This window comes from Panthera tigris, chromosome B1 (genome assembly GCF_018350195.1).
Source record: "Panthera tigris isolate Pti1 chromosome B1, P.tigris_Pti1_mat1.1, whole genome shotgun sequence".
In the NCBI taxonomy this organism is placed as follows: domain Eukaryota; kingdom Metazoa; phylum Chordata; class Mammalia; order Carnivora; family Felidae; genus Panthera; species Panthera tigris.
The window spans coordinates 34,760,010-34,779,546 of NC_056663.1; the positions used below are offsets into that span (position 1 = coordinate 34,760,010).

Sequence of the window (19,537 nt, forward strand, 5' to 3'; positions counted from 1 at the left end):
TCGCATTTGAAAACAACTATCAGGTTTTTATTTTTCTCAACTTCTGGAACTAGACCAAATTAAAGCCCACCACACCCAACAAGGACACCCTGACAAATAGTGCAGGGCTGTTCCGGTGTCTATAAAGGCTTGTGGTGTTGGCGCACCAGCTTCGTCCTGGGGCCACCGATCCAGGCTTGCTGGGCCTCTCAGGGCCTCAGGGAGGTAGAAGACTCGACCGCAGGCCGCTCTTTCTTCTTGTGTTGGAGCCCCAGGGCCCGGGCCACCAGCCTCCTGGCCACCGCTGTATTTGTCTGTGGTCTCGCCTTCGCCAGACGCAGGAGCTCTAAAAGGAAAGCCCCATGGGACGGGGACTTGAATTCAAGGCTGTGGCCACCACTCCTCCCAATGACAGCAGACTAGAGGCCATCTGAGCCAACCTCTAAGGCCCAGCTGTGCCCACAGCATGATGCCCATGGGGTCCTCACCTAATCCTGCTGCTTCTGCACCTTCCCTGTCTCTCCGTCTGGAGGAAGTGAGGGGAAGGAGGGTGGGCTAATCTTATATACCTCCCTGAACTGCAGAGCCATCTGAGAGGGAAGTCAAGTCAGGTGGGACACCTGGAGCTCTGGGACTGACAGGATATTTACTGTCCCCAAGTCTGGGGCAAAGGCTACAGAGGCCACAAGAGCATTGGATAGCCTTGGCAGGCCTCTTCTGGGCCACTTTTGCCAGTCACTGCTTTGCAGCCATAGAAAACTGGCCTCTAAAAGCCCCCATCGTGCTTTCTGGAAGGAGAAGAGGAAAAAAGAGGAGGTATCATTTACTTGGCATCTTCTGTGTGCCCCCCACTGCTCTAGGTAGGTCTGCCAGGCTCTTTTACTCACTCCTCCAATCCACCCAGTACAATCTGCTTATTTTACAGAGACAGGGACCATCTCACAGACATTAGGTGGCTTGCTCAAGGTCAACTTAAATAGGTGACAGAAGCGGGATCATACCCAGGGCTGACCCCAGAATCCAAGCTCTTTCAACCCCACTGTAAAATATGGCTCCCATGACCCTACAGGAAAAACCAAGCTTTTCCCTGAACAGCACCCAGAAGAGGTATGCATAGGAGGGCAAGCCCAGCACAGCGAAGCTGGCAAATAGCTCTCCCTCCTGGGGCCCTTCTTCCCTAGGCACTCCAGCCCCCAGGGTGGGGAAGGAGCACCCCCTTGGCCACTGTAGCCCAGGGGTCCTAGGGCAGACAGCTGAAGACCAAGGAATGAATCTGGAGGGAAGGCCCCACCCTGCCCAACCAAACACTCATACAGCCTTTCGATCAGGACACAACTGGCTTCCTTACTTGGCTTCTGCAAGGCTTTCAGCTTTGACTGCTTGGTTCCCTGCGTAAGGGGCCGGATCTTGAGCACAGAGAAATCCTTGGTCAGGGCTTCAGCGGCTATGAAAAGAAAACAGATCTGAAGCCACTGCTCTTCTTCCTGGTGAGGCCCCCTCAGGGACAAGGGATACATGTATCACCCCAAACTGATGGAGCTGCTTTGTGCGCCCATTTAAGGCTCGGGGACAGAGCTGCCCTGACACCACTCTGACTGGTTAAGAGACGACCACCATCTGTTCACCTCACGCCCCAGTGCCCCGCAGGCCTACACAGGGCACCTGTGCAGGGCCAGCTTCCACATACTACCGTGGGCTGGTCAGAAGCCACATCAACCAGCAAGGCTGCAATTGTGACATCAGGGAAGGCAGGCTCCCACCTTCTAAAGCCCAGGAGCCTCAAATAAACTCTACCCTTTCCCCCACTCACGACTCTCCCGGGCGCATGTCCTCACTACCCCGAGTTCTGCGGGGTCATGGAGTATTTGAGCATGTCAGACTCAGCATGTCAGAGCTTGCAGGGGCTTCGGGTCCAAGCCACCCTTTTATGCATGAGGAAACTGAGGCCAGGATGTGACGTACTCATCGCACATAGTTTGGCAGAGCCCAGAAGGCAGCCGTGGCTGAGCCTCACCCAGCGCCCATTCTTTGCACCACACCCTGTGGCCATCCTCCCTGCCTCCCCTTCAGTCAGGTCCTTCTGTGGGGCTGCCCAGTCCTTCTGCTCTCTGAACACCTCAGGCTCTCCTGAGAACTGGGCCCACACCAGCTATGGCCTCTCCCAGCTCTGGTGTTCAGAAGCTCGTGGTTATGAAAAGCCCAGCCAAGGAGGTGAAAGGTCTTGATAAATACACCCATAGTGAGCAGTGGTGTGGCAGGGGCAGCTTCAGAAAGTGACCGAGAGGGAGCAGGAGCCCAGAGTTACAGCCAGGAGGTTGGCTGACACCCCCAGATTTGACATCCCAGACCACTGGCATTCTAGGCCAGTCTCCCCATCTGTAAAATAGAAGTAATCTGACCTACATCTTGAGGCTGCAATGAAAACCAAGTAAAAATGCATCTGTCTGAACCAGACGAAATTATCAGTATTTAAATGCTTTTTACCTATGAAAAGAGCACTTTCTTATGATTTAATATGTGGAAGCCCCATGAGCTTGGCCTGAGACATGTACTCAGTAAATGTCACCAGAATCTGAAACAGGCACCACCGTGAACAGGGGAGGGTGTGAGCAGCCTGGCCCGGAGCCCACTCTGCTGCCTCTGAACTTCTGGATTAGGCAGGCTGGGAGTAGGCCCTGGCAGTCCACTCGCTCAGGTTAGCCTGCACCCTGGACCCTTGTCAATGGCAGTCAGAGAAGAGCCAAGCCCACCGTGAAGCCACATTACCTGAGGCCAGGCAGGGAAAGACACCGAGTGCGTGCGTGTCATCTACCCACTGAATCTTGAGCCCCTTCTCCCTGTGCCAGGGAAGAGGAGACAGAGTGAGTACAAAAGCAAGGGGCAAAACCCTTTCTGAGAAAGGAGTCCCCTCCCACCTCCAACCCTCCAACACTATGAGCTCCACACAAGTTCCGATCTCCCCTGGGAAGGAGACCACCCTTTGCAGCAAACTTTCGCTGAAGACCATATGGTTGGCTTGAGAAAGATAAGTATCACCCGTGTTGATCAGATACGTCCCAGATTCCTAGACTGCAGAAAGCCAGGACTGAAAGAGCCTAGCGCCAATGGTAAAGATGGCTCCACACAGGCACCATCGCAGCAAGGCCAAGGGCATAGGGTCCAAGGCTGGAGACAAAAGGGTTTATGTCCTAGGAACACAGGACAGGACCTAAAATAAGCAGTCAGTGTTACTGCCCCTAATCAACTTTCTTCCTACTGCCCAAGAAAGCCACAGACTATGGGGCTGATGAGAGGCCAAAAGCAGTTCAGGCCCCCAGTTTCTCTGTGGGCACTGCCCACATGGGCTGAGGAAGTCACAGGTGGCCCCGGTTTGGCCACGCTTTTAGGGAATGAGAGCAGATGTGCCCCTTTGCCCCACAAAGCTGCCCCCTCAGCCTTGCTCAGGCTCAGGGAGGCAAGGGAGGGCAGTTTCGGAAGCAGTCAGAAAAGGGGGCCATGAAGAAAGGGATTTTTAAAAGACTAAGCAGGAAGGCACCTGACCAGCTCAGTCAGTGGAGATGTGACTCGGTATCGGGGTTGTGAGTTCGAACCCTGTGTTGGGTGTAGAGATTACTGAAAAATAAACTCTTTTAAAAAATTTTTAAAAAAAGGACTAAGCAGGAAAAGAGAAGGGAGACTGGAGGAAAGAGAGATAGAGAAAAAGCGAAAAGACTGGAGTTGAATCCAAGAAATTTGGGAAAACAGAAGTCTTTCCTTGCAATATATCCTCTTGGTGCCCATCTCCACCCTGACTCTGCCCGAGCACATTCAAGCCCAGCTCACCCCACAAACAGTTCTTACACAGAAATGGCCCTCGGCCCACTGACTGAGTGGGTGGCTGGGACATGGAGCAGAGGAGGCAGTGGGCTGCCTGTGTCATGCCTGTGTCATGCATCCTGATGAGGGGCTGGCTCCCGGCAGACGTGTGGGGGTGCAGGGGGGCAGGATGGAGGTCTGCTGCCACGGACCAGCAGGACCAGATCTAGGGCCACTGAATGTGTCCCTCACCAGAAAATCAGCTCTCCTCTTCTGTACAGTCATAGGCCAGAAGGAGTATGAAGCCTAGGGCAACCACACCCACTTTCTGCCTTTCTTTCCAGATAGCTAGACACTGGGGAAGGGCAGGCAAGTGTCCCCAACAACAAAGCGATGGTCTAGCTCCTCTCCAGAGGCCAGCACCCACCTCCCCTGCCTCCCTGAAGCTTCGGGAGCACTCACTGGAACTCGGAAAATGCTGCCAGCAGGTCCTCAGTCTTGAGTGTCGGCTCAAAGTCGTAGATCTCCACCACGTGGGCAAAATCCTTTTCTCCAGGCAGCTCCTCCATGAAGGAGGATGTGTCCACATGGATCTTCTCTACCTGAATCTCCTTCTCAGTCAGGTTGTCTGTTATCTGGGAGATCGCACCCTTTAGCAAGGGGAGCTCTGACACACAGGGCTCCAAACACCTGCTTTCAAAACCACACACAGTCCTGCAGGCTCCTGGGCCAGCAGGGAGGTGAGCACCAAAAGTGGCCTCCCACAGAAGCCATACCCAGCAAGTCTGGGAAAGGCAGCATGATGGCAGAATGGGCTAGAAGGTGGAGAGGCGGGAGTTTTAGGGAAGGTAACTTTTATGGAGTCTCCATTGGGTAACTGGCATTTACACACAATATGTTTCATAGAATCCTGAAAACTGTATCCTATATATACCCTCTTTATAGATGGAAATGCTATAAATCAAAGAGTTAAGCAATTCTGCCCAAAGATATACAGTCAGGAAGAGACAGAACTGGGCAAGTTCAGGATCTTTCCTCCCCTTAACAATGTGATATTAAGCAAGTCTTTCTGGTCTCTACCCTTCATCTATAATATAGTAATAAAAGATGGCTACCCTCCCAACTGAACACGATAGCCAGTCTCAGGGGCAGACACACAGTTCCAAGGAAATGAGATTTGTAAAACAAAGCTTCAGGCGAAAGATCATTCTCATGACCAAGGTCTGTAGTCCTTTAGGAAGCAATTCCACACATATCCTACCTGCTACCTTGTGAAGCATGTATCATTATTCGTTTCTCAGATGAGGGCACTGAGATTTAGAAAAACAAAATGACTTGCTGGTAGAAGAGCTTTCAAACAGCTCCTACGTGGTTACGTACCCGACCCCATATCCTGAGCCTCGATCCTCCCACCGTGTCAGTCCCGACTCCTTCGTGCAAGGCCCAGTGCTCCCCCCTACGTCTCCTAAGGGACACCTAAAATCCAGCACCCAGCCCTGCTCAGGCAGCACCAACCCCACCCTCTCCTCACCAGGACCCTTGGTGCCCATCCACCCTCGACCACACCCACCTCACTTCTGCCCTCCCTTTTCCGGGTTTAAGAGCCTCATCACCTCCTGTAGCAGCTCACTGTAATCATCCTCGGAGCAGCTGCCAAGCCCCAACTCTTCCAACTCTGCTTCTTCCTCCTCTGCCAGGCTCTTCTCCACCTCACTCCCATTCGCCTCTTCTGAGTCCAGCCTCAGACTGGACCCAAGTTGTGTGGCCATCTCCAACCCATGTCCTGTCCCTGAGTGGCTCTCGGGCTGTGGGGACTCAATGCCAACTAGGTCCAGTAGCTGTTCATTGTCACAGCGTTGGTCTGGGCCCTCTAGGTCCTCAGGTGCCTGAGTTGTCAACACAGGGAGGTCCTGATCAGAGTTGAGGTCCTCAGCACCAACATTTCCAGGCTCTTCCAGGAGCCCACCAGCTGGAGCATCTCCCTTGAGCCCTTGGGTAGAGGGTGGTACCCATTCTTCTTGCCTGCGCAGTACTCGGGGCACATACAAAGCCTGGTCTGGTTTGCGTCCACGATGCCACCGGCCAGCCCGCGCCCCCCGAGGACCAGCAGGTGCTCCTTGGTTTGAGGTGGGCCGAGGTCCTCGGTGCTTGCTAGGCTGGGAGGCAGGAGGGTGGCAGGGGCCAGAGAGTCCATCTGAACTGGGTAACCTGGAGCAGGAGCAGGAGGGGATCAGAGCCGCGGTTAGGCCCCAAGGAAAATGGTTTACTGCAGCTACCTACCATTCAGGCATGAGGCTCTCAGGCCAGCATTAGGCCAAAACCCAAGCCAAAATGACCCCTGAAAATGCCATAGGAAGGCAATGTAGTGGAGGCTGAATGCCAACTTTGAAGAAGCCCAAAGCAACCAGCTCTCCCTCTAGTATTATAAACTATTAGAGATAGCTGAATCTTCGGTTATACACTAGATGAAATAAGTACTTGCATTTAGGAACTTTGTCACTAGAAAAATATGTAACTTTAAACACCAGGATCATAGTCACTGTGATAAGACCCTGAGAGACGCACATGGTAACAGAGACGTGTGAGGCTCGAATGTGCTTCCCAAGTGCCACGGCCTCTTGAGGCAAACACTCTCACTGCTTAAACTGCTCTATTTTTCTCTCTTTCGGCCCAAGTGGATAGCTGATTTTGCCAAATGAATTCCACAAACAATGCACACTTACTGCACTGCTGAGGCAAAAGGCAGCACTGTATTTAAGCAGCTGAGGTGGGGCCAGAGGCAGCAGCCTGGGGGCCTGCTGGCTCTGGCTCCTGTCCATCTCACCCACCCACCCACAAGGAACTCTGAGGGCCCTCCACAGCACTATGATACACACCTGATATCCAAGTGACAGATGACTGTCCTTCTCCTCCAGCCCTCCCCAACAGAGAAGCTGCTCAGAAGATCAAAATTCTCTGCTGTCCTGTGGATCAGGTACCGGAGGCGACTGGAGAGTGGGGGGAAAAGAAGTACCCTGGGAAGGGAAGGGAATGAGTGCTGAGCAGGGGCTCTAGGTGCTGGCCCCCCCCTAAGGCCTGACCCCCACTCCCCAGCCCAGGTCCATGCCCAGTTTACGGTAGGCTAGACCCTCGGCTCCCTCTGCCCCCTTGCATCCTGGCCGCCTGCAAAGGACATGGGCATAGAGGTTATCACGGGAACTTAGTGGTCCTATTCCATTCCTGTGCTGGAGCCCTTCAAATCTCTGGGTGATGCTCAGAATTACACAGGAAAAATGTGGCTGGGAGAAGCTAGCGAGCAGGTTATTAAACCCAAAGGCGAAGATCAGAGGCAGGTAGGAACCAGCTACCTGGGAAGGGGGCCCAGGTGGCTCTGGGCGAACCTGCCCTCCCTGCACTGGCAGCCCGCACCCCCCACCACCCACTCCGGCTTACTTTGACAGCTGCTTCTGCAGCAGAAAACGGTCCAGCTCCTCCTGGATGCGGTGCACAAAGTCATTCTCGGCGGAGGAGAGGAAGACGCCGTCCAAGCAAAGAAGGGCCAGGGTGACAGGTGGGAGAGCCTGGGGGGGGGGGGGGCAGACGGACGCGGCAGGATCAGATCACAGACCCCGGGCCCACCCACAACCCCGCAGCGTCGGTGCCGCCTAAAAGGTCGTAGAGGCCACCGCGGCCAAGGTCTCTCTTCCAAGTGAGGAGGAGCCAGACTCCGAGGCGGGGAAGGACGTGCCCAGGGAGGAGTCGCCTGGCCCTGCGGGGACGCGCACCCCTGCACAAGGAGCCCCACGCCGCGCTCCCTCTCCCTGGGGCGGCCCCGCCGCTCTCACGCCCGGCTGACATGCGCGGCGCCGCTCGGGCCTGCTCGGCGAGAGCGGCCGGCCCTCCCCAGGCCACGAGCGAGAGGCCCTAAAGGCGCGGTGCCAGCCCGGGGTGACTGCCCGCCCCCAAACCCACAAGCCGCGCTCACCGCCCCGCGGGTCGCCGCCGCTCTGAGGGCCCCCGGAAGCCCGAGCCCCCGGAGCGCCCAAGCACCACCGGGCCTCCGAGGAGTCACAGCGCCACCGCGCGGCCCGGGGGAGGCATCGCAGAAATGGCAGAGGGGCGTGTCGTGGAGTTTTTTTTGCCCATGAGAGCACACTGTCTCCTAGGATTAATTAAGTTCAGCAAAGACTTTTGAGTGGTTCCTATGTGCCAGGTTCCTATGAGCTAGATTGTCCGGCTCCTTGCTCCCCTCCCTAGGGACCTAACAAGGAATAACTCCAATTAGTAACCTTAATTGGAGCTTGAAATTCTTGCCATCAGACTGCTCCTGGGTCTATAATCTAAGAGAACAGAATCAAATCCTCCTGTTTCCTGAAAGGTGCTGAAATGGAAGCCCCTGATCATCCTGAATCCAGAAGCTCAGAGAAAAGCAGAGCCCTGAGCTAACAACACGTAAGACCCAGTTTTTAATACAGAGAAGGGACAGTCTGAATGTACCCTGCGGTAGGATATGGGCAAGGTCATGGGGACAGTATACCTCAAAAGGTGGGCTGGTTGTTTAAAAAAATTTTTTTTTTTTAAATAAGATGGGCTTGGAGAAAGGGCCTGGGAACTGAAAAATGGGGGGAAATTAAGATGCATTTTGCTTTCTCACTTTTCTCAGAGTATTGCTTTTAAAAGATGGTGCTATTATATCACATTTACAAAAACTATCTTTCTAAATAGTTTGAAGAATAAAAAGGACCTAGGATAAAGACAAAACCCAGTACAGGGAGAACTCAAGGGAGCCAAGTCTTGAGTCCCCTTTCTGGGCATGGTAGCGAGGAGCCTCTGAAGGCCAGGCACGTCGCCTACCTCCAGCCTGAAGGGACGTCCAGCCTCTGAGGAAGCAGAGGATAGGAGGGTGGCAGGAAGAACAAGAGACATCCATTTGGTTTCTGACCCTGCAGACCCCACCCACACCCCACACAGGCTTAAATGAAGTGGGAGCAGGCCTGCAGACAATGCTGAGTGGCCACAAGATGGCACTGTTTCTCCGACCAGGCTTCTTTGGCCCTTGGAAGGCTGGAAGGCAAGCCCACTCAGCCACAGCCGCAGACCAGATCCGACCTGGGAGAAATATTCCTGGGGACTCAGAAAACAAAGACCCAACTTTCTCAACAAAGTGGCTGTCTCTCCCCCCAAATAGAGGGACAAATCAAAACCCAGGAAACAAGCCATGCCTCCACCTCTTTAGAGGGTCCACAGTACAGATGTTCAACACACTCAGAGACAGTAAAAACAAAGCTTGTAGAAGAAGGACTGCCCCTGAACCCTTTCTACCATACCTTCTTCGGACAGCTCAGAGGGTGAACAGAAGAAAAGGTGTCAGCATGCGGGCCTCCACCATGGGTGGAGGTTTTGAAGGGATGCCCAGATAAATGTGGAAGAGAATCAAAATGCATCCACCGACGCTATTTTGGGACAATATCAGATAAGGATAAAATGGTTCTCTATTACTCAGAAGGGAGTAAACAGAACAAAAAGCAGCACAAAAGATACACAGAATTTCTACAGGAAAAAAAAAAAAGGAAAAGAACATAGTAGGAAAAAGAGCGTGGACGGTAAGAGTACATTGGAAGATCATCTTGAGAAAAGAGAATAAAATTGCAGTTAATAACTGCTTCACATTCCCAAGGAAATCAAAGAAAGCCTGATTTCCCTGTCACAATGGATAAACCAACAGGCTGAGATGAAAGAGAACTGTCAGAGCCACGGAAAGATGTGAAAGAGGCAATCATGTTCATTACAGGAGCGGCAAAAACTAGAGCCAACTAAGCAGTGATGTTGAGTAAATGCTTGTGGAAAAGAAGATTACTATTTACTGTTTAACGAGTGCATAAAAACTGCACTCACTAAATCCTTACAGCAGCCCTTTCAGATGGAGATTGTTACCCTATTGTAGAAAAATAAGCTGAGGTTTAGCCAAGGACACCCAACTACTAAATGCAGAGTTGGAACTCACTCAAACCTAGATCTAGCCTGACTGCCACACGCATGCTCCTAAACACCACAGGATTAAGATTCTCCATCTCTAGCATGCCATTAAAATTGTCCCGATGGCCAGTGGCCAGATGCAAAAATCAGGAAGTAAATAAATTAGATGAATCTGATCAGTTGGAGAAACATGCTAATACATGCTATAGAATTTTACCCAAACAAGAGGTATGATTGACAGATTATGAAAGAATTGAATGCAGGGGGACACGGGGTTACAAACAGTCCCATCTGAAAAGATGGACCTGGAGTCCCTTGCTGCCATAGTGTTCTCTTTGTGCTTAAGTTTAAATGTAAGAATATCAAGTTTATGGGGCACCTGGGTGGCTTAGTCGGTTAAGCATCGACTCTTGGTTTCGGCACAGGCCATGATCTCATGGTTTGTGGGTTCGAGCCCCACATCAGGCTCTTTGCTGGAAGAACGGAGCCTGCTTGAGATTCTCCCTCTTTCTCTGCCCCTCCCCTGCTTACTCTCTCTCTCTCTCTCTCTCTCTCTCAAAATAAATAAATAAACTTAAAAAAAGAATATCAAGTTTATTATTGTTATCAAAAGTCCTTGTAATGTTTGTATCGTTTGGCATATTAGAGAATCTAACACATTAGGTGGTGATTCCAATTTAAAAAGTGAAATGGATCTCAGACTTACAATTTTATTTTTTTAAATATAATTTATTTTCAAATTGGTTTCCATACAACACCCAGTGCTCATCCCAACAAATGCCCTCCTCCCTGCCCATCACCCGCTTTCCCCTCTCCCCCACCCCCCATCTACCCTTAGTTTGTTCTCAGTCCTTAAGAGTCTCATGGTTTACCTCCCTCCCTCTCTGTAAATTTTTTTCCCCTTCCCCTCCCCCATGGTCTTCTGTTAAGTTTCTCAAGATCCACATATGAGTGAAAACATATGGTGTCTGTCAGACTTACAATTTTAAATGGGTAGATGTAAAGATGAGGAGAACAAAGGCAAAAGAAATGTAGATAAAATTAAACTTCCCTAAAACATGCAGCCCATTGACAAATACTTGAGACTGGCAGAGAGGACTTCCTCAAAGAACTCACAACTGCCTTAATGTTAATGCTTTGCTAGACGCAAAAAGCAACTTTAGCTGGACAATAGCTGGGCCTCCAGGATCCTGTAAGCCTTCTTTGGCATGTGAAAATCCTTTTGGAAACTTCCTTTGTCTTTATCCCCACTACCATCAACTTAAAATTTATAATCAATAGCTCCTTACAATCCCAGTACAGCTCTTCCTGCCCACAGGTCCTGACGCCATGCTTTAATAAAAACATCTTTTTACACTGAAAAGGTCTCAAGAATTCTTTCTTGACAGTTCCCTCCTGGCCCACATCACATCAGTAAGAGTATTTGACTACGTTGGTAAACAGTATCATAATATTAAAGACAGCTGAATTTGCAATACTTTAAGATCAAGAGTTGTTTACAACACAGAGAAACATTTTGCTTTATACGCCACAAGGTCATTCATTTGATATGCTTAAAAAAAAGTTGGGACTTATGGAGGGGCATCTAGGTGACTCAGTTGGTTAAGCATCTGACTTTTGATTTTGGCTCAGATCATGATCTCATGGTTTATGAGTTAGAGCCCCTGCGGGGCTCTGTGCTGACAGCCTGGAGCCTGCTTAGGATTCTCTCTCTCCTTCTCTCTCTGTCCCTCCCCCACTTTCTCTCTCTCTCTCTCAAAACAAATAAACTTTTTTTTTTAAGTTAGGAATTATGGAATATAGAGTAAACATACTTTTCCCTATTCCTTCCACTAAATACAACTAAAAACCCTGAACACTATATATAAAACAAGTATAAGGAGACTAAAAGGTAGAGAGAAGAAAGCAGACCAGCGAGGGACTTCAGGATTCAAGGAAAAACAAAGTGGTAAATTTCCTGGTTTTTGTTTTTGTTTTTGTTTTTGTTTTGTTTTATGCCTCACATTCCCAGACCCGGAGCTTAAAGAAGCCAGCAACCCAGGAACATCAAAAGACACAAACAAAACAATACAAAACAAAAACCGGACAAAAGCCTTTTTTTTTCCTATCTACCTAAAGGGGCAAGCTAGCAAGAAAGAATACTTTGAGACAATAACTGTTCTACCCCAGCCAAACACTCTCCTCACTCAAACCAGCAAAAGCCAAATAGTAACTTAAATTGTCACTTTCACTGTCTTGTAATAAAGTGCCACAACCTTCCCACCAAGATAATGTCAGAGAAGGCTCAGTAGAGAATTGGGACTTTCGTGCCTTCCAGGTGGTGATGAGCCCTGACAGCTTCCTGCTGTATCAGTAGAGACCACTAGAGAGCCTAACTTCCACCCCTACCCAGCAGTAAAAAGTCACCTTCCTCCTCACCCTCCCCACTGGCGTGCTATCATTGGAGGCCTCGCGGACAGTAGGACTTTCGTCAGGATGCAGAAATCAAGAGGCCACCCCACCCCCACTGTGTCAGTGGAAGCCATGTAGGGAGCAGCAAGGCACTTCTGATGAGGGAGCTTGAGGCAGACTGAGGGCAAAATACAAGCTAGCACAAACCCCCACAGGTTGGATATGTGTGATATTCCTCAGGCACTCCTGGCTGCCCAAGGACAAAGGAAAAGTAAGAAAACAAATGGCCTACTGATAGAGATCACAGTCATATAGGACATGGGTCTCTATCAGTTTATAAATATCTTAGTAAATTACAAGAAAAAGGCAATCCTATCAATAGCCTAATCTCCAGAAACCTATAGACTTAGTTCCCTGGAGCCCCAGCATCACCCTTCCATAGTGATATGGGGAAAAAAGACAAGAAGGAAATGGCAGGTAAAAGTAAATCTCCTTATAACCTGCAGACCATTGACAGACACTTGAGGCAGGCAGAGTGAAAAATTTCTCCACGAACTCCCTACTATCTTAATGTTAATGCCTTATTAGAGGGGAAAACAACCTTAGCTTGACAATAGCAAGGCCTCAGTTATCTTTGGAGTCTTTAGCATATCAAAGTCACTCTGGAGGCCTTTCTTTTTGCCTTTACCTCCTCAACTTCATAGTATATATATAACCAGTCACTCTTCACAGCCCCAGTGCAGCTCTTGCTACCCGAGGATCCTGTCCCCATGCTTTAATAAAATCACCTTTTTGCACCAAAGACGTCTTCAAGAATTCTTCCTTGGCCATTGGCTCTGGAACCTGTGAATACCCAATCACCTCAAAACTTCATCACTTCTACCTCTCCCAGACAGGAAAGTATCCCTGGAGGCTTCCTGGGAATCCAGAACTCCCACCCCCCACCCAGCAATAATGAGGGGCCCCCACCTCAGGTGTGAAGGAGGGTGAGTGGGGAACCTGGATTTTAACCCCCACCTGGCAGTAAGAGGCAGTGCCCCCCATCCCCCTGCTGGAGTGGTGTCAGGAAAAGACAGCTAAAACAGAGATATAATTAAGACCCAGAATCTTACAACATAACACCCAAGATGTCCAGAATTCAATCAGAAATACTTACACCAAATACTAGGAAGATCTCATACTCAATGAGAAAAGGCAGTCAATTGATACAAACACTGAGATGCCAGAAATGTTACATTATCTGACAAAGATTTTAAAGTAGCCATGATAGAAATGCTTCAACAAGCAATTATGAACACACTTGAAATAAATGGGGAAAAAAAATAGTCTCAGCTAAGGCACAGAACATGTAAAGAAGAACCAAAAGGAAATTTTAGAATTGAAAAATGCAATAACCAAAATAAAATGCTCAGTAGCAGAATGGAATAAGAAAAGGAAAGAACCTATGAACTAGAAAATAAAACTAGAAACTACCCAATCTGAACAATAGAGAGTAAACAGACTGAAAACAAAAATGAACAGAGACAAAGTGATCTGTGAGACTTTAACAAAACAATTTTATATTCATTTTATTAGAGTCCTAGAAAGAGAAGAGAAATAAGGTGAGGTGGGAAAAGTGGTTAAAACAATGGCTGAAAACTTCTGAAACTTGGGAAGAAATCCACTGGGAAATGTGGAAAGTGTCAATTTACCAAGAAGATATAGCAAATTTGAAGAAGAAATCAAGACAATCTCAGATAAAGGAAGAGTAAGATAACTTGTTGCCAGGAGACCTAGCCTAAAAGAACAGCTTAAAAAAAGTTCTCTAAATAGAAAGGAAACAATAAAAGAAAGAATCTTAGAACATTAGAAGGAAAAAAGAATAGAGTAAGCAAAAATAAAAGTAATACAACAGACTTGCCTTCTCTTCTTGAATCTTCTAAATTGTGCTTGACGGCTAAAACAAAAATTATAACCAACTAGTGGATCTAAATGTACATAGAGGAAATATTTAAAACAATTTATTACAAATGGAGGAGGTTAAAAGAAGAAAAACGGAGGTAAGGTGTCTATACTTTACTCAAATTGGTAAACTGAGAACACCAGAAGACTATAGTAAGTTATGTGATACCCAAAGCAACCATTAAAAAAGCTATAGAGAGACATTTAAAAATACTATAGGTTAAAAACATACTATAGATAAATCAAAATGGAATTCTAAAATATGTTAAAGTAACCTACAGAAATACAGGAAAAAGAAAACAGAAGTATAAAACAAAGAAAACAAACAATAAAATAGCAGACCTAGACCCTAAAATATCACTAATTATACTAAATGTAAATGTTCTAAATACACCGATTAAAAGATTGTCAAAGTCAATTTAAAACCATGATTCAACTATATGCCGTCTGCAAGAAGCTTACTTCAAATATAAAAATATAGGCAGGTTGAAAGTAAAAGGATGGAAAAAGATCTATAATGCAAACATTAATCAAAGAAAAGCAGCTGTGGCTATATTAATTTCAGATAAGATAGAGTTCAGAGCAAAGAAAATTACTTGAGACAGAGAGGGACATTATATAATGACAAAAGGGTCAATTTACCAAGAAGACATAGCAATCTTGTATGTGTAAGTTCAAAACAAAAAATCTGCAAAATATGTAAAGCAAAAACTCATAGAACTGAAAGGAGAAATGACAAAGCCCACAATTAGAGATTTTGACATCTCTCTTTCAACAACTGATAGAATAACTAGACAGAAAAACAGCAAAAATGTAGAATAACTCAACAATACAATTAATCAACATGACCTAATCAACATGTGGGGTGTCTGTCTGGCTCAGTTGGTAGATAATGTGACTCTTGATTCCAGGGTTGTGAGTTCAAACCCCATGTTAGGCACAGAGCCTACTTAAAAAAATAAATAAATGAAAGAAAAGAAAACAAATAAAATGTGATCTAATCAACATGTGTAGAACACTCTACCCAACAACAGCAGAATACACCTCTGTTTTAAGTATCCATGGAAAATTGTCCAAAATAGACCATATCCTAGACCATAAAACAAACCTTAACAACAAACCTTAAATTATTTAAAATAATTTACATCATATGTTCTCTGACCACAATGAAATCAAAGTAGAAATAAATAACAAAAACATAGCAGGAAAATCTCAAACTATTTGGAAACTAAACAACATGCTTCTAAATAATCCAAGGGTCAAAAAGGAAATCCTAGGGGAATTTAAAAATACACTGAATGCAATAAAAATGAAAAGAATATATCAAAATTTGTAGAACACAGGCAAGCAGTGCTATGAAGGAAATTTATAGTGCTACATGCATACATTAAGAAAAAAGGAACACTCTCTCAAGTTAAAAGATAAAGAAGAGCAAAATAAACCCAAAGAAAGTAGAAAAGTGAGGCACCTGGCTGGCTCAATTGGTGGAGCATGTTACTCTTGGTCTCAGGGTTGTAAGTTCGAGCCCATGCTGGGTGTAGAGATTACTTAAAAATAAAATCTTAGGGGCACCAGGGTGGCTCTGTCATTTGAGCATCCAACTTCGGCCCAGGTCATGATCTCACAGTTCGTGAGTTTGAACCCCACATTGAGTTCACTCCTGCTTTGGATCCTCTGTCTCCCTCTCTCTCTGCTCCTCACCACTTGCACTCTCTCTCTCTCAAAAATAAACAAACATGTAAAAAAAAAAAAAAAGTAAAGTAGAAAATAAAAGAAAATCTTAAAAAAAGAAAAAGTAGAAAGGAAGAAAATATAAAACAAGAGTAGAAATTAATGAAATTGAAAACAGGAAAACAATAGAGAAAATCAATAACCCAAAGAGCTGGTTCTTTGAAAAGGTCAATAAAATGACATGAAAAACAGAACACACAATTTACCAACATCCGGAATGAAACAGGAAATATCACTACAGACCCTATAGACATCAAAAGTATAAAGAAATATAACAAACAACTTTACATACATACATGTAACAATTTAGTGAAAAAACCCAATCCTAAAAAGTCATTCAGTGTATTCTATTTATATAACCATTTTGGAAAGACAAATTTTTTTAGATGGAGAATAGATTAGTGGTTGAAAGGGTTAGAAACAGGAGGTATGGTGGGGGGAGATTGATGGAGGGGAGAGGAAGTGGGTATAACCAAAAAAGCTACAGGAAGAATCCTTGTGTTCTGTATCTTGACTGTGGTGGTGGATACAGGAACCTACATGTGTAATAAGGTTATGTAGAATGAAATAGACATGCACACAAATGCAAATGAGTATAAGCAGAACTGAGAAAATTTGAGTAAGATTGGAGGATTGTATGAATGTCCACTTCTGGTTTTGATATTGTGCTATAGCTTGCAAGATGTTACCACTGGGGGAAACTGGGTAAAGAGTACACGAGATTTCTTTTTATTATGTCTTACAAATGCATAAAACTCTACCACTTGCACAATAAAAATTTGCAATTAATAAAAAAGAAAAGCCATATATATCAAATTTATACATGCTGATTAAATATAATAACTTCATAAATATGAGTAAAACCAGGACCAAATGTTTAAGGGAAATTTGTCAGTTATTTCAAGTTTACCAAAGTTGCTCTCATTTTCTGTAAAATATAGTACATATATAAATAAAATTATAATATTTATAAATTGAAATTTAAAACAATAAAAACTAGGTATTTACATGTGTTACTTTTATAAACTAATATAACTTAAAAGCTAAATAGCTATAATAAATATTTTGTGAATAAAAAGCCACTCTCAAGAAAAACTACATAAAACTACATGAAATTCAAAGCAAAAACAGAAAAGATTAAAGCAGTTAGGGAAAATATGAATACAGAGGCTTACATACATTGTATGTAGATCCAACATATAGATAATTAGGATACCTGAGGAAGAAAACAAAATTATTGGAACAAAAATTTAAATTGCAACAATATTTTGTTTAAACAAAGGAAAACATGAAACTGTAGATTAAAGTGACTTACTGTGTTCCAGAAATAAATAGGTGATAGGTAGATAGATAGATAGATAGATAGATAGATAGATAGATAGATAGGAAGACAGACAAATGGCTAATACAGATCATGATAAAATCATTTTCTCTGGACATAAAAAAAGACAAATATCATGATTTAGGTAGAACACAAAGGAAAAAAATCAGGTAGCTGCAGATCTCCCTAGCAACTCATATGCCAGAAGAAAATGGAATAATATCTGTGAAAGTTTAAAGGGCAAATGTTAAGACCAGAAAATTCTAAAAACCATGATGGCAACCTGAGATGTTTTCAAACTTGCAATGACTTTGTAGGTCTATCTCTCCCAGAAATTCTGCTGAGGGAAATGGAGTGGTCCTGGCCTGTCTAAGGTGGAGACATAGGCAGACAGTGTTTATAGACAGTCTATCATGTGTCCTGTAGAGATTAAGTCTCAAGACTTTTGGAAAATCCACAAATAACTAAAATTGTTTTCTCTGAAGACCTAGTCAAATTATTCCAGAATAGATTGCCCTACTGGTCTCTTGGATAGCTGCCAGCTAATCACCTTAATTAGAAAAACAAAATTCTTTCTAGACTAGCACCCTTTTTCCCCCTTCCCCTCTTCCCTTTTTCTTATATAAATCCTTTTTTGTTGTTGTCTTTTCTTTCTTTCTTTTTCTTTTTTGTCTTTGTTCACTGATAAGAATCTCATTACTGTCCATGGTGTACTTGTGAGTTAGTTTTACAACTTACAACTTACTAGATGGTTCTAAGTTATGCTTTTCCCTTCCTGGGAAGCTACTAAAAGACGTAATCCAGACAACCAAGAGATGAACAAAAATAAGTGACTCACAAACTGTGATGTCATGAGAGAAAAGGCTTCATGATTGAACATTTAATTTGCTTAAACACTCAATTGAATGAAATAATCACAGCAAGAAAATGGTATGCAAATATTATAATTCTTGAAAGGAGGGCTACAGAATGTAAAAAAAAAAAAAAAAAAAAAAAGCATTTTTAATCACCACAGATTAAGACAGGAATCCCAAAATGCATTTTAAAGTGTGGAGGAAGGAGGAAGGGTGTATAACTGACAAAGTCAATAAGTACAATTTTTTCCAAGTAACTGGCAGAGGCTGGGGACATTAGTTAATAAAGAAAACTCTGTATAGCAAAATATAATACAAGGGGGGGGGACTTTAAAAATAGAGAAAGAAAGAGGTGATGGAAATAACATGAAACAAAGCTTTTGAAGCAAAACCACAAATGGGATAGATTCAATTATATTATAAACATTGAAACTGATTCAAAGAGCAAAATATCATTCTATACACTTTACCAAACTCACACCAAGGACAACTCTATACAAATTCACTCAGGGACCTCAGTGAAATAGTCAAAATACCACATGGAACTTAATGGGGAAACACTAGAGATACCACATTCATTTCAGAGCATGCCAGTGATATTCACCAGTGTCTTTTTTGACCATTTCTTCCAGAGGTACTAGCAAAAGCAATTCAAGGAAAGAAAGAAAGAAAAGTGGAAAGGCTGGAAATTTGGTGGGATCCAATTATCATTGTTTGCAGAATATGTATTTATTTACCGAAAAATCCAGGATCCATGAAGAAACTCTTAATGAGCAAGAACTGTCCCCAGAAATGAAACCCGTCTGGAGCAGAGGCAGTGGGAATTCTAGCAGAGGGGCAACGAAAGGTGGGGGGAGGGGGGGAAGCTGGGGAAAAGAGGCCATAGGAAGAAAGGAATGAGAAATCCACCCCTAGTCCCTGTGCTACCTGATTGGCCTCCATGTGTGCCATCCCTGGTGTGGAGGGTCCCCACCCCAGCCCCAATCTCTCTGAAGCTATTTGTTGTCCCTCAGTTCCCAGGAGACCACCTCCGCCTTGCCAGAATTCCAGCTCCCTTCTTAAAGGGCCAGAGTAACAGGAACCCAGATGGGGAATGGGGGGTGGGAGGCAGGTCTCACTGGTGGGCTGTGGGGCTAAGGCCTGGCCTCATCTCAGCCTCTAGGCTCCTGCCAGGGACTCCTTACCAGGGTTTGACTGCGTGTGTTTGCACACTCACCCAAACCCAAATCTGTTTTCCCTAGTTCAAGTGCCACCTCACATCAGATCCTTTTGCACTGCAGGACCTAGAGGACAGGAGGGAGACATAATATTAAGACTTTGTAAAGGCTGGGGGTGGGGGGTGGGCGGCTTGGTGGCTCAGTCAGTTAAGCATCCGATTCCTGATTTCAGCTCAGGTCATGATCTTGCAGTTTGTGGGTTTGAGACCCATGTCCAGCTCTGTGCTGACAGTGTGGAGCCTGCTTGGGATTCTCTCTTCTTCCCTCTCTCTACCCCTCCCCTGCTCTGTGTATGCACACTCTTGCTCATAAAATAAGTAAATAAATAAACTTAAAAAAAAATGACTTTGTAA

At 45.4% G+C, this 19,537-nt stretch overlaps 1 protein-coding gene across 2 annotated transcripts; it reads right to left on the reverse strand.

Moving 5' to 3' along the window:
• Positions 1 to 5: 5 nt before the first annotated feature.
• On the reverse strand, positions 6 to 18,973 carry R3HCC1 (R3H domain and coiled-coil containing 1). 2 transcript variants are annotated; one of them, XM_042983238.1, is made up of 8 exons: positions 18,895 to 18,973; positions 7,207 to 7,334; positions 6,651 to 6,788; positions 5,388 to 5,982; positions 4,237 to 4,409; positions 2,746 to 2,816; positions 1,328 to 1,423; positions 6 to 325 (listed from the first exon to the last, which is right to left on the reverse strand). In XM_042983238.1, the coding sequence occupies exons 1-8, from the start codon at positions 18,916 to 18,918 to the stop codon at positions 189 to 191; spliced, it is 1,362 nt and encodes a 453-aa protein (XP_042839172.1). In that variant the 5' UTR covers positions 18,919 to 18,973; the 3' UTR covers positions 6 to 188. The 2 variants fall into 2 exon arrangements, with proteins under 2 accessions (XP_042839172.1, XP_042839171.1); XM_042983237.1 differs by having other exon boundaries at positions 4,237 to 4,424.
• Positions 18,974 to 19,537: the final 564 nt, after the last annotated feature.

Excerpts from the sequence above, each read along its gene's own strand:
- R3HCC1 (XM_042983237.1), bottom strand. The coding sequence starts at position 18,918 with ATGGCACACATGGAGGCCAATCAG. Across the intron at positions 4,425-5,387 it reads ACAGTGAGCTGCTACAGGAG|GGTGCGATCTCCCAGATAAC; the intron begins GTGATGAGGCTC and ends CCCTTGCTAAAG. Across the intron at positions 326-1,327 it reads GAAAGCCTTGCAGAAGCCAA|AGCTCCTGCGTCTGGCGAAG; the intron begins GTAAGGAAGCCA and ends CTTTCCTTTTAG.